Source organism: Synchiropus splendidus, chromosome 10, assembly GCF_027744825.2.
Source record: "Synchiropus splendidus isolate RoL2022-P1 chromosome 10, RoL_Sspl_1.0, whole genome shotgun sequence".
NCBI classification, from domain to species: domain Eukaryota; kingdom Metazoa; phylum Chordata; class Actinopteri; order Syngnathiformes; family Callionymidae; genus Synchiropus; species Synchiropus splendidus.
In genome coordinates this window covers 12345402-12371133 of record NC_071343.1, presented here as the reverse complement: position 1 = coordinate 12371133, position 25732 = coordinate 12345402, and the positions used below count along the sequence as shown (strand labels likewise).

Sequence of the window (25732 nt, the reverse complement as noted above, 5' to 3'; positions counted from 1 at the left end):
GAAAGTCTCTGCGAGTGTCTTCTTCATGTGGTGTTGCGGCTGAAATGGCAAGTGTCATCTGTTGTCATCTGATGTGACAGTGATTTCTGATCGTGGACAAACAATTGGTGTTTCTCTGAAGGTTATGAAGTGTTTCATTTCACAGACGCTCTGCTGAAGCTCTGTTTCTAGCATTCTTATGAAGAGAGCGTTTAAAGAGAGTCGTTCTAAGCGTCGAATACGTTCGTTTTTGGAATTATTTTAACTTAATTGAATATATTTGTGACTCTGTTCGAGTGGCTGCAAATCCAGGATAAGACAAGAACATCTGTCCCTTCTCTACTTCAGTCATGACTAAACTGTGGAGAATACTACCTCCCTTACAGTCCACATGGCTGTAATGTAGTCAGAAAAAAATCTGAGGGCCGAGAGGCAGCATTTAAACTTAAGAGTCATGTGCTAAGTGTAGCTGGGAGCAACAGGAGAGTGCACCGTCCTCATGCCTGGTGAACATGCCAAGGCTGCTGGGGGTGGAGGAGCTTTGAAGATGATCCAAAGTGAAAGATGGGATTGGAACTGCGCGTGGTGGTGTGTTGTACGACAGCAAAATCCCACCAGCCGCTCGTCCTCCGCCGCGCAGCGCGTCACCGACGCCCACACACATTTGGATTGTAATTGTCCGCCTCGCTCCCTCGCTGTGTCTCCTACGTTCCTTTTCCCTCGTCCTTTCTTAACCACCTCCACCTGGGCCACCTTTCCATTCTTAGCCCTCCTTTGTTGGTGGTGGAAGGGGTGTGATGTAATCGCACCGCTGTCTCCGACTCCAGCAATCAGGTGACAAATAGAGCGAGTGCAGTCATGAATCACCTTCTGGTGGTAACTAGCGGTCTAAATGTGCTCTGACTCGCTGTCGGCTGATCCTGCTTCTTTCCCCCCCCGACAAGCTTTTATTGTTCAGTTCGGACACAGCCATATTTTCCCCTCCACATGTTTCACACCCTGGTTTGGCCTTTTCTGGCTTCTAAAATCTTCTACAAAGGTCCACATTTTATTGATAGACCCAATGATAATCCAATATTCTGACTGTATTGATCCAACCTGTTGTATTGAATCATCCATCAGCTACAAGCTCACCACACGAGATGTGTCTAATAATCATCTGTGTCCATCAAGAAACAGATATTTATACACAAACAGTTGCAACTGACATTCCATGTAGTGTCATCGAGTCTGCCATTGTCACAAAGCAGGGTCAGTGTAATACTTGAGCCAGTCACTGGGGCAATAATGATCCTGTTTTTGCTCCTTCCTGACCAAGGATGGTAGCCGCCCAATAATCCTAGCTTTTCCAAGACTTTCCGATGAGAGAATCCCTGTGTATGTCGGTGTGTGGAGTGGAGTGAATTTGTCCCCGATAACTGTCTCTGAAAACAGTCAGGGCCGAAAAAAATGTGTTCAATCTTCATGACACAAAAATCCTTATGAGTGTGGTGAGAGGCGACGCATCCCGACATGGAACGCTGTCGATCAAGACAGAGCGAAACAAGGAGGCGAAGGTGGACCTATTGAGATTTATTGGAATGATAGCAAACACGCTTGTTTTATTCATTGGAAGTGAATTTCGCCAGAATCTGCTGCCGCACACATCCGGCACAAGGAGTAAAGGTGATCCTGTACTTTATGTTGGTTTTTCCCCACAGGATTATTGGGCGAAAAAATAAAATAAAATAAAATAAACTCATCCAATACACTTTCATGTTATGAGCTGTGTTTTTTGCGTGTTGTGATGTCGTCTCCTCAGTCACGTGTGATCTTGAGAGATCTCTGGCTGCCAGGAGGTGATTCTTGTCGGCGGTGAGGCAGAATCTTCACGTAATAGTCCCATCGCTGCACATCGCAGACATAATGGCAAAGGCAAACTTTCTCAGAGAGATTAAAGAAATTACTCTAGATTTGGAAAACCTTGTGTGTGTCACCCAAGTGAACGCTTTATGTGTCAGATTACTGATCAACACATTCTCACTCCGAAGGTGAAACATACAGACGACTGTCAAAGTGGACTTTGGTACTGAGGTTGGAGGAGCCATGGCAGGCTTTTTGTATCCTCATGCATGAGCCGACTGACTTTGACTTGCCACGTGTGAAGGAAGGAGCTATTATACTGTGTCTCCTTAATATGCAAGGTGTTTCCATTACACTCAGGACTGTTTGGGACAGATACACATCCCTGCAGTTTGGAAGCTTCTGCATCACACTGTGAGGTAACTCAACCGGTCTAACACCTCCGCTCCTTTTCAAGAGCTTAGAGTAGCGGCCCACATCCACTTGATGTCTCCAGTATTTATGTACGGGGCTGGTAACACTTAACCAAGACCATCGCTTGCCACTTTTATTGCTTGTCTCTGCTGACGTTTTTAAGGTTCATGAGATATTGATCAAATACACTTGACTTTGCAAAAAAATGTAGCACAGCTAAGTTGCAAATGTTACTTTTGTAACAGCTTGACAAACAAGCTAGCTTCAACTGTACACTGAAATGTATTTTGTCATTTGAATGAATTTGGTATATATTACTGAATCAAATGATGGACCCACACATACATTTAAACAACAAAATATTGTTTATTTTGCACCAGTTTGACAATAGCACAATAAATCATGATGGTGGCTATATTCAAGTTTTTACATCACTTTATTTAAACTGAAGCTCTTTTAATGTCTTGAAAATATTTGGATAAAAATTTCAACTTTATAAGGTGAATATATTTCCTCCTTGGCATATTTACTTTTTTAGTTTGTATTTATTTACATTTTTAAATATTTATTGGGCTTAAAAATATTGCAGTTCCATGTATTTCTCCATTGAGGTTTGAAACGAATTTTTAAAAAAGAAATCACGTGTTATGTTTTAATTTCACTTTCGTCTCATCTTACCTTCAAAACAACTGTATCTTTCGTTTCACTAAAGCACAACAAACAGTTCCCTCACAAAGCTTCATTGGGCATGACGCGGATCACTGTGAATTTCAGTTACCCGCCTCTCTCCCATAGAGTTGCACCGTATGTTGACCATGTGATCACACACATGCAATACAGGGGATTGATCTCTGAAAAAGCTTTTCAACTCCTGTTTTTCAAGGGTCAACACGTGCTTCCTTAGAACTAGCCACCATCAGAAATGCTTTGGTTAAAAGCTTTAAAGTGAAATCCGTGTGAATTCAGTTCACCTCACTGGCAGAGAGTCATTTGAGTCCATTATCAATAATTGGCCCGAGCTCTTAATCGTAAAGTTCAGGCTCTCCAAATGTGAAGAGAGACAAGCTTGCATAACTACTCCACGCTGCTATAAAAAAATGTTTGCAGGAATAAGAGTAAACATATAAAATTTGTCTACTAACAGCTGAAATGATTCCAGTCATTTCTCCGCTGGTTCTATTTGTGTCCTCTGTGCTGCTATCTCAACATCACCCTGCCATTCTTTTGTGAATGTGGGGCTGTGGGACTGTGACCTTTGTGACCCTGAATGGACCTGCGGTTGAGGGATCGCTTTTATCGTGTACCGTGTCCATATGAGGGAGTCATGTTCCACTCCTGGAGAGACAGTCGAAGAGGTCACCGGCTCACTTGCTTCTGCTCTGAAAGTCTGCGTCTTCCATTATTTTCAAGCATGAGTGAGCACATTTTGGATGACGTGACCCATGCAAAAGCTGCTGGTGGTTCTGCTGAGTGCTTCTATCAATGAAGTGCACAGCTCAGTTATGTGGTGAGTAAATGAGTCGGCGTGTAACCTTTTCTTGGTGCTTCAGTAATAGAGACATCAGTGGGACTCACTTGCATGTCCCCACTGATGTGCTTGTGCACACGGCACCAACAAACGCACTAGAAGTCAAGTCACTCAAATTGAGTCAGATGAGTTTCAGACGACAAGTCTGGCACAAAAGGCCTTGATATTTCTGATCAAGACGGAAGATGGAAAAATTAAAAACACAGCCATCAACGTTTCTATTATGACTCTACTCCCAAAAAGCCTTCCCTGAGTCTGCGCTGCTGGTTCTAATACCGTGCTTCTTATGGTCTCATCTGAAACAACAATGGCAGCTAATTCAGTTTGGCAGTCCCAAACTCAAATAGGCGCAGATTAGAAATATGATAGCGGAGACTGTCAGTATCACAGCTTTCTCTCTGTATCGCACCAGGTAATGACTTGATTCTCAATGTGGACTCAGCTCAGCTGCTTTCACATCTCAGCATCGCTGGAGCGTATTAAATATTTGATGGCACCTAAAATTGCTGTGAGATGTTTCCTTTTGTAGTAACTTTGATGGGTTGAACATCAAAGAAAGTGAAAAATCATTACTGAAGATTGATGCTTAATGTAACTGTTGATATATATTTTACATTTTTACAATTAAAAATAGTCATGTGAACAGATTCTAGGAAGTTTTCCATATATATATATATATATATATATATATATATATATATATATAGACAGAGAGAGAGAGAGAGAGGTACCTCGGTTCTCGACCACAATCTGTTCGAGAAGCGATTTGTTCGAAAGCTGAATCGATTTTTCCCATTGCAATGAATGGAAAAAGAAATCATGCGTTCCATGCCTTAAAATAGGCTTTTGTAGGAGTGAATGTAGAGTGTCTGCTGCAGGTGCGCTGTTCCTCTATGTGTGTGGCCGCTGCATGTGGGAGGGGTTGCCGAGTGAGTGACGTCTCTCCAGAAGTGAAGAGGGGCCCGGTGCGTGTCCAGCTCTGAATGTGCGCTTCTGTGCAGTTTGGCTGTGACAAAGTCATAAACCAAGTCACGCTCTGTCCCAGACTCGCCTCATCCCTGTCCCAGCTCCAGCCCACAACAGGACATCAAACCCTGGAGTGAGCGCTCCAGCCTCAGAGGTGTGGAGAGCGAGCACCTCCCCTGTGACACTCTCTACCACGGTACAGTGCGGAGACAGGAAAGGTTTTACACCTCAATATGAAGAAAAAACTGTCAGTAAATGTAGCTAACGGGACACGTCTGCACACAGAGGCTGCGTTATACACAATAACAAAGCGCGTCGTGGGTCAGCCGATCGGTCCGCGCACGTTATGTTTTATCTGGCTTTTTTCGGGGGCGTTCCAGGTCTGGATTTTTGTTCGAAATCAGAAGCAAAAAAATTGCAAAATTTTTGTTCAAAGGCTTGTTTTTCAAACTTCCATTTCCTCATACAGCTACAACACTGTTCTATCACAGCTCTCTATCTGTTATGGCGGCGTCTCATCTTGCTAACAGGTGAAGAAGAGCACATTAGGGCCACTAGAAAATAAGGCTATAGTATGCTCTCTTTTTCCTGTATGATGAACACACTTCAGCATTCATCATGGCACTGCTGAGGTCCAAAAGAAAGTTCTCCCCAGAAAAACCTGTTTGAACTGTGTTATCCCACATTATGTCGCACTCTTAGATCTGTATTTTCGGTCACTTTTTCCTCCATGCTCCTTTGTTCTGTCCATCCCTGGCTCCTCTCAGGCCTCTAAAGAGCATTTTCTTCCTGCACAATGTGATGATGACTGCACGTCTCCCTCTGTGGCCGCCTCTTCTGTGCTGAGGTGGCAGAAGAAACAGGGCTTTCTATTCTTCTAGGCCTGTTTTCAGTGTTAATGTGACACCGCAGGCTGATAAAGAAAACCTGTGTGTGTGCGCGCTCGCTCGTGTGAAGCTTTTGTGTCCACTAATAGAATCAGGTGCAGGTGTTTTTGGTAAGGTCCACTCTCAGGCTGGATTTAATAGATTTCCAAAAAGTAATTGAGAGGACAATATGAGCTCTCCGCACCTCCTTTTCATTCTTCGTGTCACATTATTTTGTTTTGATGAAAAAAATGCTCATTTTAACCCCAGTCAACAGAATAAAAAACTGCCCCACTCTCAGTATAATTAACATCTTTTAATGTTAAATTGTTGAATGTAAATATAAAAATGATCAATAAATAAATAACATAGCGCTTTTTACACTGACTGGAAGCCCCCTGTAACCATACAAACAAATCTTTACATTATAATTTCAGGTTCACTTTCACTTTCCACTGCTGGTTTCCTTTTGAAATCTGTTAGGATTGTATTTACTTATTTATTCTTCAGGACGATATTGAGGGGCTGTTGACCCAAAGGACTAGAATATCATGCCTAAAATGAAGGCATTTCTGCTACACTCATTTCCCATGATACCATGAGACGCAGTGACTGTGTAAAAACACATTTCCTCATAAAGCACATGTGTGCGGAACTGTGATGGATGGTCGTGTCAAACGTTCTATTGTGTGAGTCAGAGTCAGTTTAAAATGTGCATCACCACTGTATAGCCACTCTATTGAGTCTGATTTGTGTATCGACCCAGCGGATCATTGGATGTGCGTATGTTTGTTTGTTTTTTCATTAAAGGGGCCATCGATCTCGACAAGCCCAGCTGTTTCCACTGCAAAGACGGGGGTCGAAGGTTTGCATGCAGGGAGCGCTGCTGGCTTCACAAACTCATGTGTGTGACAGACTCTAGTTCTGCTTCAATTAAGTACCATAGGGGCTCATGAGTGACCTTCATTAGCCCGAACATTGTCTGGATCAGGCGCATTTGAAATGGAAGTTTCCTTCTGACAAAAAGTGTTAGGTTAATATCACTTAAGATCAGGTTAAACCTGGTCAACAGTTGGAGCAACACATGTCCACTCTCTCTGACGGGATGGGTGTGATTCCACCTGTCGCCAAGCCACTTGAGTCACACAGTGCTGCAACATGACTCGCTGGGACTCGCTCAGACCAAATGTAACTCCCAGGAAGAAGAGATGCAGCAGACTGGACTTACTTCTTCCCTTCATTCTGCATGATGCCAGCAAAATCTGAAGAGTCGAGGACTGCTGCGACCTGCCTTTGTCTGCTTTCACTCTATGTATTTTTGTTCCACACGGATGTAAGTTGACGGACAGACTATGTTTCAATGTTATGATTTAATGCACAGGAAATATTGATTGTCATGAATAACAAACAAAAATTCCACTTCAATATCAGTTTATGCTTGATCAAACTGTGTGGCCAGATGGGATCACGAGTCTTGCTCTCCTCTATGTTTCCTCATGCAGCTATAATCGATAAATTACCAAGTGGTTAAGTTTTGTACTTAATTACTCCATAAAAACAGCTGTTATTGAAAAATCTGGGCCTTTTTCCTATTTCTGAATGTTTTTAATTGTCTAAATTCATTCATTTTTTATTAGTTTTTTTGAAATTGTTAAACAAATGAAATGTTTTTATGAAACACTGAACGTCAATAGTTGTCATTATAATTTCAAAAAGCCTTGTTTTTGGGATTGAACTCATGAAAAAAAATAGTGGTGAGACTTTAATGAGTTAATGACGATTAATTAATTACAACATTATTACGATTCATTAATTACAACAAAAACATTAACTTAATTTATCAATTTGCTCTCCAGACAACAAGGAACCTTTGTAAGTGCAGGAGTTCCTGGTCCACGGATCACACTGATGCACAAGACACATGGAGCTAGGATGATAACAACAACAACAAACATGGAGGAATCCCTGAACAAAAGCAAATAAAAGCATCTGTTTGCTTTTGTTCAGGGAGGTTTTTCACTACACAATGGCCAGGGTTTCCACTACTCTGAATGGACTTGAAATTCTTATGAAATTGAAATTCTTATACAAATATTTCCAAGACATGAAAAGAGCTGTAGATTAAATAAGGTGATATAAAAACTTGTTTAAATGTATGTATGGGTCCATCATTTGATTCAGTAATATACCAAATTCATTCAAATTGAAAAATGTGGCTTCTTGTGTCAAATATTCTGATACCATTAAACTGCGATTAATTGAGATTAATTCATCACAAATTCTCGTATTAACTAGATTATTTTTTTAATTGAATCCCACCCCTAAAAATGTATATATGTAAAAATGTATAATATTTAGTTTTTTATATATTGTGTATTATTACTACTATTTCATTGAATTTATTTATTTATTTTTTACCTGATTTAATTTTTGGGGGGATCTGTGGACCAGTAAAAAAAAAAAATGTCATAGCTGCAGGCCAGTGTGATCTATAGAAAACAGTGAAATAGTAGTTTTTATTTTGCGATCTGGTGCATCCGGGATCATCCTCAGCACTTGAGGCAGCAGCTCGAGGGTTCGTGTGACGGACAGATTTAATTAAAGAGAGACAGACTGCTAGATAAAGAGAGCAGCAGTTTGGACGGACACACGACCAGACAGATTGACAAACAGAGGGAAAGACATGGTCAAGACATGATGCTTCGAGGAAGGTGTCCAAAAAGGATTTAATAATAAATATTGGGTTTCAGTGGAATGTTTGTTTTTTTCCAAATAAATAAAACGCCTATGGTGGAAAGTGTTCGACTGAAGAACTGTTTTGCTGCGTGACATAGAACAGTTGGCCTCATATCTTGACCACCTGCTGAGCTTTCAGCACCTTTGGCAACATGAGCAGCTCTTCTTCTCTTATGTAAAAAAAGGAGCAACATCGCATCAACATAACATCAATTAAAGTTGGAAGTATCAAACACTGATGGTTAGCTCCTTCAAAATACAGTTTGAAAATGGACCTCCAAGCAGCTTCAGTCATGGCTTGTTTTTGTCTTTGTACGTAAGATGCGCTACACGGTGATAAAGGCCTCTTCTGTCGACTCGGATGGCAGACTGGTGGCAGCGTTAATATTAATGAATGCAAATAAGAGATGTCACTGGAATGAATGCTACCTACTGTCTCCTCCTCCATTTACTGCGGCTAAATATTTCATGTTCCCATCCAGACTGATCTGTCAATTCTGCTTATGCTGTTTTTCTTCCGGGGCCATCTGTCTGCTCTGAAAAGACACCCACTGTCTGCTCCGTCCATCATTGTTCCTGGCTGAATGTAGCGGGAAAGCAGATGAGAGGTGCTCCATGTAAGTGTCATCGATGTGAAATTACTTCACACAAACGTTTGCTGCGATCAAAGAAAAAAAAAAAAAGAAAAGCGCATATCTTCAGAGTAACATTGGATCAATAAGATACATAAATGGAAGTTTGAATAAAGTATATCTAAAGTAAATGGTTTCTTAAAAATCTGATATAATAATGGCTTATTTAAAGTAAATATAGAACATAGGACGTAAGTGTATCTGGGACAGATGACTTGAACAGCACCAGACGGAGAAAACCTCCTGCACCGTCTTTGAATTCAAATGTATTTTTAAAAAAAATCTCTTTACTGTCCACCTTCGAACATCTGTGGTGCCAGGACGTCACTGAAATGTTTCTGTCAATGAAATGCAGCGTTGTTGTGTCAATATGAAATACGAAGAAAAAAAAATGAAAACACTTCTTAAAAGAATCGGCAGTCGTTTCATATCACATCAAAACACAATAACCTTTTCAGTGGTGGTCTGGTTTTTGGAAAGCTCACGACCTGATCCTTTGTTTATAAGCACGGTGACCTCGCTCATGCGCAGCTAATGTTCTCCTTGGAGGCAAAATAATTGATGAATAATATGGGTATTTAGGTATTTGGTGACTGAGCCTCAGCTTATGACAGGGCTCTACATTCATCATATCTAGGGCCTCATTGATATTATACCAATAAATCCATTCAGTATTGCTAACACAGACGTCTTTGCTGAGTTTATATCACCGAGCAGAAGTGCACAGTGAAAACATGAGCTCTGATGGCGACTGTGAGATTCACGATCCGGACCTTCTTCCACCAAACGTTACTGGTTACACTGTTCGGTGTTGAAGACAGCCAGCTCAGAGCTGCTTCAGTATCTCTTGGCAACGCAGTGGACACTTGAAAAGTCTATTTATTCACATGCATTATGAGGTAACAACTGGGGGAGCACATGAGATGATTCTGATTGGCTGAGCTAAAGTTGAGAGGACAATAAAGCTGAGTCCAAGGAGGCTGAAGTGGGTTGGACTTGTAAAGACCAGGTTTCAAACTTTTATTAATCATGAGTTATGAACTCATTTCTGTGATAAGTGGAGCTGGGCGATATAGCGTCAAATGAATATCACAATCTATTTTTTCATATTATTCAATATTGAGTATTCTCAATTTTGTTAACATTGTTTTTAAAACACCAGTCTTCTGTAAGCAACATAAGGAGGACTCATGAAAGTAGAATCATTTTTTGGCATTAAAAAAAAAGACAACAAAGCCAGAGCAGGCCAGGATTTTCTGAAACCGTGGTGGAGCCCTCCCCCATTACCTGATGACCAAAACCGGAACATTTTATAGCCAGTCCAGTAGGGATCCAACTGAGAAACAAAAGGGGCATTTTTGACATTTATTGCTATTTTTAAATCATGAATCAAAAATCTCATTTCAAGCTGCAACCATCCAGTTTCGGTTCGCTCTTTCAGATGTCTGGCAGGAATTTACAACTTTAGTTCAGCGAACAGAGGAGTGTTGAGAATTGCTGCTTAGTTGAAGAATTTACTTAATTAAATGTGATCTTACTCCTTCGACCACAGAATTCTAGCACAATATTTTGAAATGGCACATAGTGTCTCTCTTGGGGGGTGGGGAGGGGTCCATTTGACCAACAGAGTGATGGCCGATAATCGGCTACAAATTTGCATAATAATTATTCGTGAACGATTCATAGCTTAGCTCTAGCGATAAGTTGGGCTGAAAAAATATCCCAATATATGTTCTCATTCTAGCAGTAATGATAAATTACAAACATGCATAACATACTGTCTTGAAAGCCCCACTGTTTCAAGGCGACACTAGCTGGTTAGTATCTGTTCTCTGCTCTACTGGAGTCTGTCTCCAACATCAACAAAGAATGTGTTTGTTGCTGTGAACGTTGTACAGTATAATAACCACCCATTCATAGTCAGCAGCAACCCACTGGTGACTGGATATATCAGCAAATAAGCCAGTGATGGTTGGTGTCCACTACAGTATGTAACAACGATAAAAGAAGTACATGCATATTGTTCATTCTTGCGTCTGTTAAGGACTATCGATATCCTGTGACTGAGACTTAACATACAGCCTTACTAGAGCGGGTCCGGGATATTATGCTATGTATGTCACATGCTCTGTGAAAGATTGAAGATGCAAATGCGTTTCTTTGCACTCTGATCAAGTATCGGCGGTAGAAGTGGATAAGTTTGCCCTCAGCACAGGACGTCCATCACACTCTTTATTTTCATCTTCATTGATGTCAACTTCCAAGTTGTGGCTTTTGCAAGAGGAGGAGCGTCATTTTCCGAAACGTGATGTTGCCGGAACCAAATTGCTGCTTTACTCAGACAGTGTAAACATGTTGAAAGCAGAAGTCAGAGCAGGACTTCATGAATGCCACATCTTGGAACTGTTGGTTTCAGCCTGTCATCACTGAAATCCAGCTGGTGAATACACGCGCTTATTACGCTCAATCACTCTGCCCCTGCACCCTGGCAGTGTGACGCCTACACAGAAGCATGACTACAAACGCAGCTTCGCTCTGCTTTCATTATTATGATAACGCACCCCCCCTCATCCCAGGCCGCTGATCTTCCCACCCCGGCGTCTGTCTTTCAGTATCTGCTAAAATATAAAAGAGACGTGACCACAGAATTCAATATTCCATGTAAGTGATATTTATGTTGACGTCCATCTTTGACAGAGACGCAGCTGTGTTTGTTTACCTCCATTGAGTTTGGTTAGAAGTTAATTAATCTTCCTTTTCCAAGCCAACTACTTTCACCAACCAAATTGACACCGTGAAATTTTGCCCACTCTTCCAGCAGGATACACACACTGCGATAGGCAGTGACATTTGCAGACTGGACTTTATGATATGAAACTAATTAGGAATACAATGAGCTGCAACAACAGCAACCAGTTCAGTCCGTGGTTGGAAAATAGCTTTGGTGGGGCTTTGTTTATGCAGCAGCCCAAATGATAAATACATGTGTCTTTCAATCGTTGTTATTTTTGTGAACCAACGGCCCAAAAGACACAGTAGCTATTGAATCATCACTCAACATTCGACCTGGGATTGTTGTGAGGGAAGGAACCGGGGAGAGATTCTTGAGGTGGCATTCAGCAAGCAGCCATTTTCACAGCATCTTCCTCCCTTATGACACTCTAGGTCTGGGGTTACATTTGGGCCAAGTCATTTGATGCGACCAACAAACCCTTGAAATACATACAGTTGAGTTGAAATTCACTGAATATTTAAAGAGCTCCAAAAACAGGATCACCAAAAGAAGAGATGTCCATTACATCAATCGCTATATACTGATCGATCACCAAGGCAGAGCTAGTAGATCACAGAGCCATGTGGCGAACACCCAAGACCAGATGAACCTGTCTGTCTCAGTGAGTTCAACTGTAAGTTAACACGGAGCATTTGAGGTGGCATCACTCCCAACAATAAACTCAGTTATGGTGACTTGCATTTTATTTACGTTAAAGCGCTCAAATGCAGTGTTTGGAACTGGCCAACGGTCCCCGCAGCTCCACCTCCACTGACTGGCTCAGCTGAGGCTGAAGCACCTGTCTCAACAGAAAATTGACCAGGGCGAAAACAACGCATCTGAGCACCTTAATGTCAAGATGCTTTGCATATTGTGTCTGTGCCGGTAAATTGGCGAGAACTAACAAACAAGAAAGAATTGACAACTAAATATATGTATAAATGCACATTTCTTTAGCTTTTTTTACAGTCAGTACATTGTTGTGACTTGGGCATTTATAGGTCGCTCGCAAGCGCTGGGCACCTTGGATGTAAAGGCCTGTTGATATCTGTTTCGTAGCTTTGCCCTAGAAAATTGGTGGAATATTTGTGCAACATCGAAAACCAGGCCTTTATAACACTTTAGATTGGGGAACACGTATTGACGATTAATATACACATTATTATTATCGTATTTACAGTTCTTTCTCCGTCGACTTCTCCCTTAAGGGGTGGCCACAGCGGGTCATCTTCCTTCATCTCCCCCTGTCCTCTTCTCTCAAACGCACAAACCTCATGACCTCTTCACCATCTCCATCAATCTCCTCTGTGGCCTTCCTCTCCACCTTCTGCCTGGCAGTTCCAACCTCAACATCTTCCTACCAATGTACTCTCTATCGCTCCTCTGTACATGTCCAAACCATCTCCATCTAGCCTCTCTGACTTTGTCCACTAAACACCTGACCACATGTGCTGTCCCTCTGATCTACTGCTTCCTGATCCTCTCCATCCAGCTCACTCCCAGAGAGAAGCTCAGCATCTTCATCTCTGCTACCTCCAGCTCTGCCTCCTGTCTTTTCCTCAGTGCCACTGTTTCCAAACCATACAACATTGCTGGCTTCAACACCCTTTCGTAAACTTTCCCTTTCATCCTTGTTGACACCTTTTTGTCACACATCACACCTGACACTTTGCTCCAATGATTCCATCCTGCCTGCACCCACTTCTTCACCTCTTTCTCACACCCTCCATCGCCCTGGACAGTTGAGCCTCAGTACTTCAAATCCACCACCTTCTTTATCTCTGCATCCTGTAACTTCACCTGTCCACTTGGCTCCCTCTCATTCACACACATGTATTCTGTCATACTGTGGCTAACCTTCATTCCTTTCCTTTCTGAGGCAAACCTCAAATATTAAAATGTGATGAACCTCTTATTATGTCTTATTATGAAAACACCATTCACCAGCTGTTCAGTAGACATGGATTTTTTTGCTACAGTAAGGAGGTTCGTGTCTGAGCTTCTGGCCCCTTGCATGAGTTTGACGCTGCTTCAGGACTATATCTGAGGATCTGATCCAGGGATGTTCTCATATTTTATTGAAGATTTCGTTACTCATACTTTGAGCAAAATCAATTTCCATGAGCTTGACTGAATGTGCCAACAGAATATCAACAAGTCTGACTCCTGTCCCGTGTGGAATCCAGAGATTGTGATGGAAAGATCACTTCTGCTGCCCCACTGCACCGCATTGGACAAATTTCAAATCTATTCCTATCAACTTTTAACACCTGGTTGAGTGGCAACTTTAACAAGTCATGTAATGAAGAAAATCCCTCCCGTGATGCAGTGACATAACTGCATAATCCTTGCTGCGGTGGTCTGTAGCCAGAGGTGACAAACAGCTGGACGCCTCAAACACCCCTCATCTCTGCGCCCCCACTACCTCCAGGCTCCATTCTTGTGTATGAAACCACCAACTGTGCACCTTTGAGGTTTGTTTGAATGCGAAGCTGTGAATGCAATCATAAATGCTAATACGTTTTGAGGCGAATTAGAGAAATTTAATCCACGAACAAAACGGATACTCATACCTCATAAACACACATTGTTTGGGTGTTGGACTTTCATATTCATGTAAGACTCTTGGACATCTGGTTAACTCAGTTACAAAAACAAAATCTGTGTTTGGTATTTTCCGACTCCACCTGCTGGAGGTGTAGGAGGACATGCGTGCCGTCTCTTGCACCGTCAATATTTGCCAACATTACATCTGATCTGGAAAGACTGGTGACAGAGGTAATGATGCAATCTGATGGTCCTGCAAGCAAACAAATGAGGCGACACACCCATGAATCAAACACAGATCCCATCGAAACGTGAATGTGAACAAGTTGTCAGTCAGAGCGCTGCCGCTGTGTCTTCAGGAGAGACTGAAGGAAGAGTGACACTTGCTGCCAACTCTTGTTTCAGTCACTCTGACCTGGCGGCACCTGAGTGCTGTCTGGTCGACTTGCAAGAGTCCTGCAGCAGCTTGAAGTCTCCTCCTGCCATATGCCAGTTCAGAGTCACCAAGGTTGACTTTCAGAATGAAAGGGTGTGAATTTTTCAGGAGCAGAACAGGTACAGGACTGGGAGCCTGACATGGCGGCCAGTGACTTTTTGATCTTGACTGTCAGCTGAGGGATTACGGATTAACCCAGGCATGAGAAGATGCCAAAGCTAAACAGCAGCTTCTCCTCACTTCTACTTCTCATTAAATCAGGTAACATGAATATACAAGTATCAAGAAAACCACAGTATTTGAAGCATTTGAGAATATTTAAAAAACGCTATAGTTGCCATGCAGTTCCATCCATCCTTCCTCATCTGCTTATCTGTTGCCAGGTTGTGGGGGCGGCAGCTTCAAAAAGTAGTGCCAAACTTCTCCCGGACGACATCCACCAGCTCAGAGTGGGGGATCCCGGGACACTCCCAGGCCAGTGACGTGATATAATCCCTCCACCTGGTCCTGGTCGACCCTTCATTCCCCTCCCAGCTGGCCATGAGTCAAACACTTCCAAAGGGAGGTGTGAGTCGCTGAGAAGCTGCAGCTCAACACTGAGTGTCTTCCGAGTGACAGAACTTCTCACCTATCTCTCAGGCAGTCTGTTGGAGAAAACTCATTTCAGATGCTTCAACCCAGGATCTTGTTCTTTTGGTCATGACCCACAGCTCACGACCATTGGAGAAGGTCGGGAAGAAGACTGATCGGTAAATAGAGCAGTGTCATTCAGTTCAAAGTTGTTTTTATCTCTAGATCAGGGTCCTCAAACTTATGGTCTGTGGCCATTTGCGGCCCTCAGGCCCAAAGTTAGCATGGGTGTGGCCCCCACAGGGCACACGCTCTGTATAGAAAACATTGTATAACGGAGTTCCAATGGATGACATTTAGGCTGTGTCCCATTTCCCACCTAACACTCGCACTTAATACGAGCACTTGGTTTTGTGTGCCCTCCACTATGAAGTGCCCTCCGACGACAAAGTGAAGTGATTGTCGTCCCTAAGAACTGGGACAACACTTCAACAACAACGTGTCATTGGCTGCCGTGCTGTGTTTTGTCTCCTACATATCGAGTGTTGGAGACGAAATGCCAGCTCCAACGTTTTTGCAACCTCTTGCATCGGCGCTGATAATCTCACTTGGTCTGGTGAACCAACCGAGAACAAATGAGCCGATACCGGCTTCACCGCTGTGTTGCGGTGACAGATCTGTTAGAGGTATGAAGATGTTAGCGTTAGCCTGGATGCTAGCAGGATGCTATGTCCCTGTTGTCCTCCCCAACATTGTTTTTAAATAAAGTACTTTGATATCCTGGAAATCTATCCACACGTCATATTCCCACTGTGATTCAAGTCAGCTCTGGAGCTCCCTCGGTTTGAAGGGATCATTTCAAGTGGTGAACGGCGAGTGCCCTCGGTCTTAGGAGTATTGGGACACACTACACTTGTTTGTGAACGCACAAAACTGAGTGTTAGGGCCAAAACCCAGTGTTAGGGTGAGAAATGGGGCACGGCCTTAACCTTCACCTTGGGTTCCTGCCCTTAAATTCAAGATGCAGATACCCCACTTATATACATAGAATTTTGTTGCAAGTATGTAGCAAGCATTTTTCATCATGGTTCCACTGTTACTTTTCCATTCATGGTTACCATACCTTTTGTGCCAGGGGACATGGCAATAGAACACTGTTTAATTTTCATCTTCCTTTTTGTGGCGCTCTAATCATGAAAGCCAACATGATAGCTTCTTGGTGTTGAACATAATCTGGTGCAGGTGGTCTTATTCTATGCCTTGACACAACACATTGACATCAGCTGCATTTGCTGTACCAACAAGCAACCCATGCAAATGAATAACAACACCAGAAGAAGCAAAATGACCAATGTAGAGTGGCAAAAGTCCGTCACCACAGAACACATTTACTCAGAAACGTTGCCCACAGAACCATGGGAAAAGTAATGTCAGGCACAAATATGATTTGCGTGAATTGAAGTCGTACCTTGTTGTTGCTGTTGCTGAATTGAGTCCAAGCTCAGATTCATCTGCTTTTATCGGCGCACATTATCACAAATACGTGGCCTAATGCATCCTCGTCCCCTACCCTCCATCACTTTCATTTACTTCATTGACCGCAGGCTCGGCCTGTCCCTCTGGCACACACACACACGCTGGCGCACGCACACACACTCCTACATAGTGATGTGCTTGTTGACTCATTGACCACCTGGTTTGAAGTCGATATTCTGCTGCTTCTATATCACTTGGTTCCTCCGAAACTGTTGTTTCGCTCACCTCGCTCCAATACTGCGAGCAGGAAAGATACAAAGAAAAACTTTTCACTTTGTAACGCTGTGGTGCATTGTATATTGATTTTGATGGGGAAAAATGTGATTTAAAATATAATTGTTCAACTGAAATGCAGCTGAAATACGACAATTTCATTTCACTACATAAACAGCTGAACCAGATGGCACAGCTCAATACAAACCTTTTCCTTATTATATTAGAAAGTCTGCAAGCTGAATTAAAAACAAATTCCCATTTTTTTTCAACCACATAAACACTCAAAAGTGCCAAGAATTTCTACTGTTGAATTCTAAGACTGATTCCCAGCTACTTCACCTTCAGTGGAAGGTCCTTTTGAGGCATCAAACGCGCTGCTTTCTCCTGCTCCATATTAAACTTCCAAGGTTTGCCACCTTTTAATGAATTTGCTTTCAAATTTGGATAAAAAAAGCCACCAACACTTTTCTTTTGATCCATTTTGGAAGCAGAGAGAGGTTAAACACAGGAAGAAAAGATGTGGTGAAGTGCCTGGTGTTTGCTTTACGTCTCTGTCACGCTTTTATGTGCAGCAGCAGGTGGGTGGCGAGAACATCCATATTGATTATCTTTAGCTGCTGGTGCTATCTGACAGCCAGTATGACTGGTTCCTGCGTGTCCGCCAGCTTTATCTCATGGTGTGAGGACAAGTGCCAGTTCATATATGTGAGGCACAAGTCTCTATATCATCAGGGCTATTAGATCTCAGAAGGTCCAGGTGACCCAAGATCCAGCTGCTGAGGCGGCGGCAGCTTCAATACACTCATATACAAAGTGTTGTGACGTCAAGCCAACAATGTTCCCCGGACTTACTTTGATTCCAGCTCCAGGAGTCAAACAGCACTGAGAGAAACATCTATCTGTTCAATAGCTAATTCACTTCAGAGGCAAAGTTCCCTCATCGGTGATGATCGGATTTATCGTTTGACTCCAGGATGCAACACAAGTGCAAACAGTCGCTGCTCTGAACGGCAGACATGAGTCAAAACAGAGTCTGCACGAGGCCTGACTGGGAAAAGCCTGCAGGGAGTTGAACGCCTTGTGTAGTCCACCTATATTCACATACAGGACGGTACTTTCTACCTCTGTACTGCCACCTCTTCAGGACCTGTATGTCTCTAGGACAAAGAGACGTGCAGGTCGGATCAGAGCCGACCCTTCTCACCCTGGACATGGACTGTTTGTTCCTCTCCCCTCTGGCAGGAGGCTACGGTCCATCCAGACCAGAACCTCCTGTCACAGGAACAGCTTCTTCCCCTCGGCTGCCAGACTGTTGAATTTGTGATCAGCCTTTGTGATTTTATTTTATTTTATTTTATTTTATTGACAGCACATTATTCGGAAGCACTTTCCTAGTTGGTGGGATCTCCACTGACAATGGCAATAAATATGAATCTGATTCTGACTCTAAAGCATTGTAGCACTAACAGGTCATTGGCGCCTCGACACTGTGTGTCACAGTGTTGACTTCCCTGCCAAAACAGGACATGAAAAGTTTCATTCATATTTCAGAATTTTTTTTATGGGTTTTATTTGGCAACACAGTAGTGACAAGAACTTACACCTGCTTAGGTCCCAGTGTATTGAAAGCCGTCTCTCACCATCTCTCTCCTATCCACTTGCTAGTAACCGCCTCACGCACCCTCACGTCTCTGCAGGACAGTTTTTGACTAATAACTGTCTAACATAATTGGGTCTCTCACCTGAGGAAGGAGGAAGGAAGGCCCCTGGGGTCCCACTGACTCCCGGGACCAAGATCCTTCCAGCATGCCGAGCCCAGGTCAATAAAAACACCCTTCAAGTTTCCAAACAAACCGTAGCATGCTAACACAAACGGAAGTTTTCACTGCATGATCGAAACCTTGGCTCTTATTTGAGTCAAACAAACATCAACACCACGGTAATTAACGCTGTTAAATACATTCATTTTACTACTGTAATTATTTTTTCTGTTGTGATCATTGCTCTAAACTCTTTTCCAACCGCTTCCCACAACATCAGTTATCTGCCGATCTGCCTAAAACTATCATTAGCTTCAATGGTCAGGCTAACTACAAATAAACGCGTGTATTTAATGTGGCTTTAAAATGCTGTTATATCAAGTTTTACTCGGGGAACGCAGGGTTAATCCGTCACGTTACTCCGGACCACCTCCGTGCGACATATACTGCAGCGGCAGGTGTGTCATTTCTGAGGCGCACAGCGAGGCAGCAGCCAGTGACAGAAGCAGGCCGCGTCATTATTAGCACTATCATTATATCAGCTCTTGCCTAACCATGAGCCGAAGGGGGTTAAAGCACAAAGAGCCACTTGGGAAGCACACACCTGAGACGCAGCCATGCTTCAGCCCTAATCTGTGCTGTCAAACATACACTGATGCACACACATACTCAAACACAGCGAGGTGGAAACATCGATTCATGCCGCCGCCAGCAGCCACGCATGCTCATTTTTACACTATGCAAATGGACACGTGAGCACAAGCAGATGTGAAAACTCACTGGGTCAACTTTGTGTATAATAACACTGTAATAACACTGTGTTGGATGTTTTTTGGGTTCAGTTTTCCTCTGAAACGTATTATAGATGAGGGCTGAGGACTGAACTGAACTCCAGTGGGCGCTAACCCAATGAGGTCAGAACCACGACCCACTCAATTAATAAAAGCAATTGACTCCACACAGCTGCGGCTCCTTGTACTGCAGCTATTGGAGTTATAGAACGACATTGTTATTCCTGAGGTTCAAAGGAAGTGAAATTAGCGAAACATGGAGAAGTCAATCATCATGACAAGCAAAAATAGTCACTGACAAATGAGGAGAAATTCAGTTCCTGATAGTCACGTATGATTCACAGGGTGCTATTTTTAAATAGTGTGCGACTGTAGCTCTCAATCGAGAAAAACGTATAAAATTCATGGCCTGTTTTCTGGAATCACATAGAATTATTGATGAAACTGATGGTCCTTTTTCTTTCTCATCTATTTAGTAGACTTCATAAAACTGCAAATGGCAAATGTTCATGTCCATGAACAATTTACTAACTACTACAACTACTACTGTGAAAACAATGCACCCAATAACAACAGCATAATCTCATAGTCAATAGTCACAGTGACACAAGACAATATTTGTTAAAATAAATACATAAATGGTAAAATTATACCATTTTTTAAACTAGTTGCTTTGAAATATTACATTATCATAATAAAAAGGAAATTGTTAGTAACGGTGATAAGGGAATTCCAAAAACAATAAAGTAATTACAAAATAATTACAATAAAGATGTTGAGATTAAATAAGATCACTGCACCAGTCATGAGGATAATGATTCGATTGTGAAATGAAGTGTCTCAAAACAATTACAAAACAACAGATTATTTTTTTTGTCAAAGACAGTAACGCCAACAATATTGAGAATAACAACAAAGATTTCACAATATAATCCTAAATTAATATCTACATGAAAAAGTGACAGATACTATCGTGACCCTTGTTATTCCGATAGCATTATACGTATTATAAAGCATCGACAACAGTGTCGACAAAGAAACAAAAACTATAAGAACATTGCTCACAATGATACGTTCATGATATCAATGATAGTAATAGATGTAATAACAGAATGTAATAACACAACGTAGTCAGATCACTATGAAAAACCTTGACAACTTCAAACACAGAGTGACAGTAAAAGGACTATATGAACTCCTATATGAAGGGAGAGACATTTCTCTCTCACTGTGGACCTGTGCACCAACAGGAGACTGGCCACCTTCTCCGCATAAGGTTTTCTTGAAGGCCCTAAGAGTCAGTGGAGACCTTCTAGGACTTATCCTTCACTGTCACCTCTGTGGAAATGAAACTGTTCCGACTTGAGTGGAGTGTAATTACGGATTAGATTCCCAATAAACACCTCGAACCGAGCTCCTCAGGGCTCGACATTTACTGAGAAAAGTGTGCAACGCTGCAGAGAGAATATGGAGCTTCCTGCTCATTGGTAGAGCTGTCAGCGCTCCATCACGCTTCCTCACTCCCCTGAGATGTGAACACTTGTGCATCACTAGCTCAGTTGTTTTTGCCGCACCATTCCCATATCTCCAGCGCAGGACCCTCATACTGATGCCTCTCCATTTCCCTCCATCCAGGGTCTCAACAACACCGGGTGCACTCTGCAGGGCTTCACTGTGATCAGGCCAGACGTGAACAAATTGTGGCCCGGGGCCAGCTGCGGCCCTTGGCCTCTATTTATGCGGCCTCATCGGGTCAGTGCGAATCTATAAAACGAATCTTCTTGGCAGCAGAGTGACAGGCTCACTGTTTATAATGTCATTTGAGTTTTTTTTACTTGTACTTTGCCTAGTTTTTATAATGATTTCATGTGTCTGTCTTTGACCTCTCAGCTATGAACAGAATTAATTAATACATGCTTTAAAAAAAACATGTGGCATGATAGTGAAGAAAAAAAAAAGACTGAAGGATGGACAGAAAACTGCCAAAATGCCTTAAATTTACACATTATTTTGCATTGTAAACTACTGTTGAAGACATCAAAGACAATGTTGTATCACTTTTCAATGTTTATTTTCACTTTCCACTGTGGCTTTCCCACTTATACGCTGTTCTCTTTAAGAGCGTAACACATGAAAAGTCAGCAGTAGGTTGGACTCTTCTCAGCTCTCTCCGTGCCAGAAAAACACATCATTCAATACAGTCAAGATCCTTCAGCAGAGCTCTATGAGCATCCAACTTTCTTGTTTCCGTAATGACTCTAATGAGGCAGAGCTGCCGGCCGCCGGCTCATTAATTGCCGGGCCTAATCAGCAGCAGTGCGTCTGGTCACCAGTGATAATGTTCCTCGGCAGCACAATCACACGAGTCTCACGTTCTATTGTTCGCTGTGATTTGCTTCAACACAAACTGGAAACACAGAAAAGCAGCTTGGATCTGGATCCTGCTGAGACTGTTCACTGACCCTCTGGAGTTCAGTTGGCCATTGTGTTTCGCTGTTTAGGCCACAATGTTTGTGCTTCGTGATTCTGAATCACGTTTCTGTTTTTCACATGGATTTGTGATAATTATTACTTTTTCTCGGTGATATTTTATGTGTTTTTTTATATTAATATTTGTCATATGAAGTCCAGTGTTTACAGTAAGTAGGTTTTTAACATTAAATTTGTTAATATTTAATTTTTTTTTAAAATCTAACAGTAATTCTGTATTATATAGTTAATATATGAAATTTACTTTATTTATCATTATTTTTCAGTTGAACAAAAACAATTATTTTACATCATCCACATACCATGCTTTTTAATTTGCATTTAGTTTAATCATTTGAATATATATATATAAGTTCACTAGTAGTGTGTGTCCCAACATCATCTTTAAAAGGAATTGCGTAAATTATCATTTTTTTAATAATAGGGTTTTTAATAGAGTAGATCAGAGGGACAGCACATGTGGTCAGGTGTTAAGGAGACAAAGTCAGAGAGGCTAGATGGAGATGGTTTGGACATGTACAGAGGAGAGAGAGCCAGTACATTGGTAGGAAGATGTTGAGGTTGGAACTGCCAGGCAGAAGGTGGAGAGGAAGGAGGTGGTGAAGGAGGACATGAGGTTTGTAGGTCTGAGAGAAGAGGAAGCAGAGGACAGGGTGAGATGGAGGAGGATGATGCGCTGTGGCCAGGGAGAAGCCAGAAGGAAAAGAAGAAGAAGAAGAAGGTTATCTTTTTTAATAATTCTCCTTCCTTAGTAATGTGTCTGCCATACCTTTTCCTCATTTCTTCTTCCCTCAAACAGCAGGTGTTCCTGCAGACTTTTCACACCGCCGTCAACATGGAGCACGGTGATGTGGACTAAACAAAAGTCCTGCCACAGCTCAGCTGCCTCACCATCTCCTACGATCATCTCCGACTCCCACGGCTCTTCTGACAAGCAGAAAGGCCACGCTGCGATCTTGACATTCATCGCGTTAATTACAATGAGTGCACATGTGCTGTAGCGGACGGCTCATTATTAGCACCTCTGCGAATAGAAGCGGAGCTTTAGTGGCAGCAGGAGAGAACCTGCAGCTTCTGATAACTTTGACTCATGACGAGTTCTGATTCACTGGAACATGGAAGTAGAGGCGTCCAGACGGCGGTCAGTGAAGTAGTAGAAGTTCCATTTAAAACTGGAGTGTTGGAGTCTGTTCTATGGCAACTGGATGAGTTTGGAGACACAAGCCATTGTAGCCATTCAGCAGAGCACAGACCTGACTTCAGTGTTCAGCACCACGGACAGCAACGATATTTTTCTGTACGTGCTTGACTCACAAAACAGGTTCATAACATGCGGTCAGCCATGTCGCACCATACTGATGAGTAGTCAGCCCATCATCCATCCTCACTTTAACATTTGTCACTGACACAAAGATACATACAACTGTAGATACATGTGAAAAGACCCAAGTGTTATGTGTGGATGAAGAAAATATTTTTGAAACTATGTGACCATCTCTTTGCAACACCATCAGGTGTGCATGAAAATGTATACAAACTATTCATAAGTACACTCGGAAGACCAAAGCCTTAAATCTGTGAGACACAATCACATGACCCATCACCACAACACACGTCAAACCCAGGCGCAGGGACCAAATCCAACCCACTAAGACTTCATAAGTGGCCCACAAAAGCTACAAATATATATATCACTTGAAATTTTAATCATCAGTAATTTAAAGGGCATCAGACTCTGCATCTTCTCCAATAAGTGGTGTCTATAAATGACTCTCAAGGTGCCGGCCATATATCAGTTTAGACCATTTGTTATGAGACAAAATAAATCTATAGAATATTGATGTCCCTGGGGATCTGTAGATTCAATTGTGTAAGCAGTACATACTTCTTGCACCAAGTAGCTGACATCCAACCTTGTTAAGGTAAAACAACCACATACACCACAGACTTATAAACCAATACCAAATAAATCTGCCCCATAGAAACCACCTGAAGTCCACATAGACCAATGTTATCATCTGTAACTATGAAGAAAATATTGATCGACATACTGTGTATTGACCCCAACATATCCTTCTTTATTTTAAATGCAGTCAGCACAGAAAAAAATCGTCAGATGATGCCTTTCCTTTAACCTGTGAATAAAATTAATACTTTTTTACATGGAAGGACAAGTATATCTAGACCTGTTAGAATTGCTAAGACAGTGAAGTCCACAGATTTTTGCAGCAAAAAAGAAAAAAAGGAAAACTGGAAAGCAGGTACCAAACTACAAACCCATACGTGTGCTATTCACCATCATTTTTATGTATAACTCGCACATCCATGAGTGATTGTGGGGAGAGTCTGGCCACGGTGCCAGACTCCACACTCAGAAAAGGAGGATCATCAGAGCAGGAGGACAAGAAACGCAGCCAAACGCAGCCTAAGCATCTCTCGCACGCCCACCTACCCAGCATTAAGCCAAACACTCTCGGGCTGCTCATAGCATCTGCTCAACTCGCTCTTCAGAGGAAGAAATGTCTACGATTCCAGTTATTCACACTGAAAGAGTCGCTGTCCGCACTAAAGTCTGGGGGTTAGTGAGGGGGGGCATCAGCCGGGAGGCTGCAAACAAGCGTCAAGTCTCACAGTTAACCTGACTTTTTTCAAGTTAAAAACGGCGTGATGCGTTCAGGTTCCGGCATGCACACTGCGTCCTTGTACTCACGGGTCCCATCGAAGCGCGTGGCTATGGTGTCCAGGAAGGTGTTCTGCGGGGCCAGCAGCCCTCTCATCACCGGCATCCTGCTCCGCGTGGACTGGCTCCTCCTGCCTCGGCGCCCCGGGCCAGCGCTAGGCTCCTGCTGTGACCCGAAACTGGGCAGGAAGCGCGAGGTTCCGGGTGCGCATCCCAGCCCCTGGAGAAGCGCACCGATCCGAGAGACGCGCGGTGGCTCCACCTTGGCACCGCGGGGGTTGTGACCATAATCGAGTCAACGGGGAACGAGTGTTAACCGAAGGATGCACCTGTGCACCCCCCAGAGAAGGACGGGAGCCCGGGAAAGCGCCAGGGAAAAAAAAGAACAAGTGCGCACCGAAGCGGTGGATGGATGGAGGGATATGGATGGACTGCTGGTGCTGATGGTGTGAGGAGCGAATCTTAGAGCATCAGGCTCCTCCTCACCCTCGCTGCCTCTTTCTCTCTTTACACACACACACACACACACACACTAACGTACTCGCGCAGGGTCACGTGACGCCTCTCCCCGTCTTCCACGTGGTCCTTCCAGCAAGTGAAAGTGGAGACAACAAAGAGACAAAGACGGAGTGATGTGGAGAGCCAGTCGGTGGAACAAATTACGGTGTGGGATGAACGTAAACCCAACCCCACTCATCACCGCTCGGCGCCATTAGAACATTGTTGGCTGATGATTTTTTTTTTACAACTCACCGGTCGTATCATCAATTGTCGCACCAACAATGTGACTTTCATTTCATTCACGATACAGTTCAGTGATGATGTATATATTGTTCTGTTGTTGTATGTTGAGTAATAACAGGAAATATAATGTTGGGGAAAGCAGAAGAAAAATGATTTAAATATGGTGTAGTTAAGATCATATCCGCTTTGTTTGTTTGTGATTAGTAGTAGTAGTAATATAAGTAGT

General features: G+C 42.7%; 1 protein-coding gene across 1 annotated transcript in view; it reads right to left on the bottom strand.

Moving 5' to 3' along the window:
- kcnh3 (potassium voltage-gated channel, subfamily H (eag-related), member 3) overlaps nt 1–25182 on the bottom strand; it is a 95996-nt gene extending 70814 nt beyond the window's left edge. The window contains exon 1 of the mRNA XM_053876718.1: nt 24793–25182. Coding sequence (XP_053732693.1) covers nt 24793–24868 — 76 coding nt within the window. The 5' untranslated portion in view covers nt 24869–25182. The remainder of the gene's footprint in view (nt 1–24792) is intronic.
- Nucleotides 25183–25732: the final 550 nt, after the last annotated feature.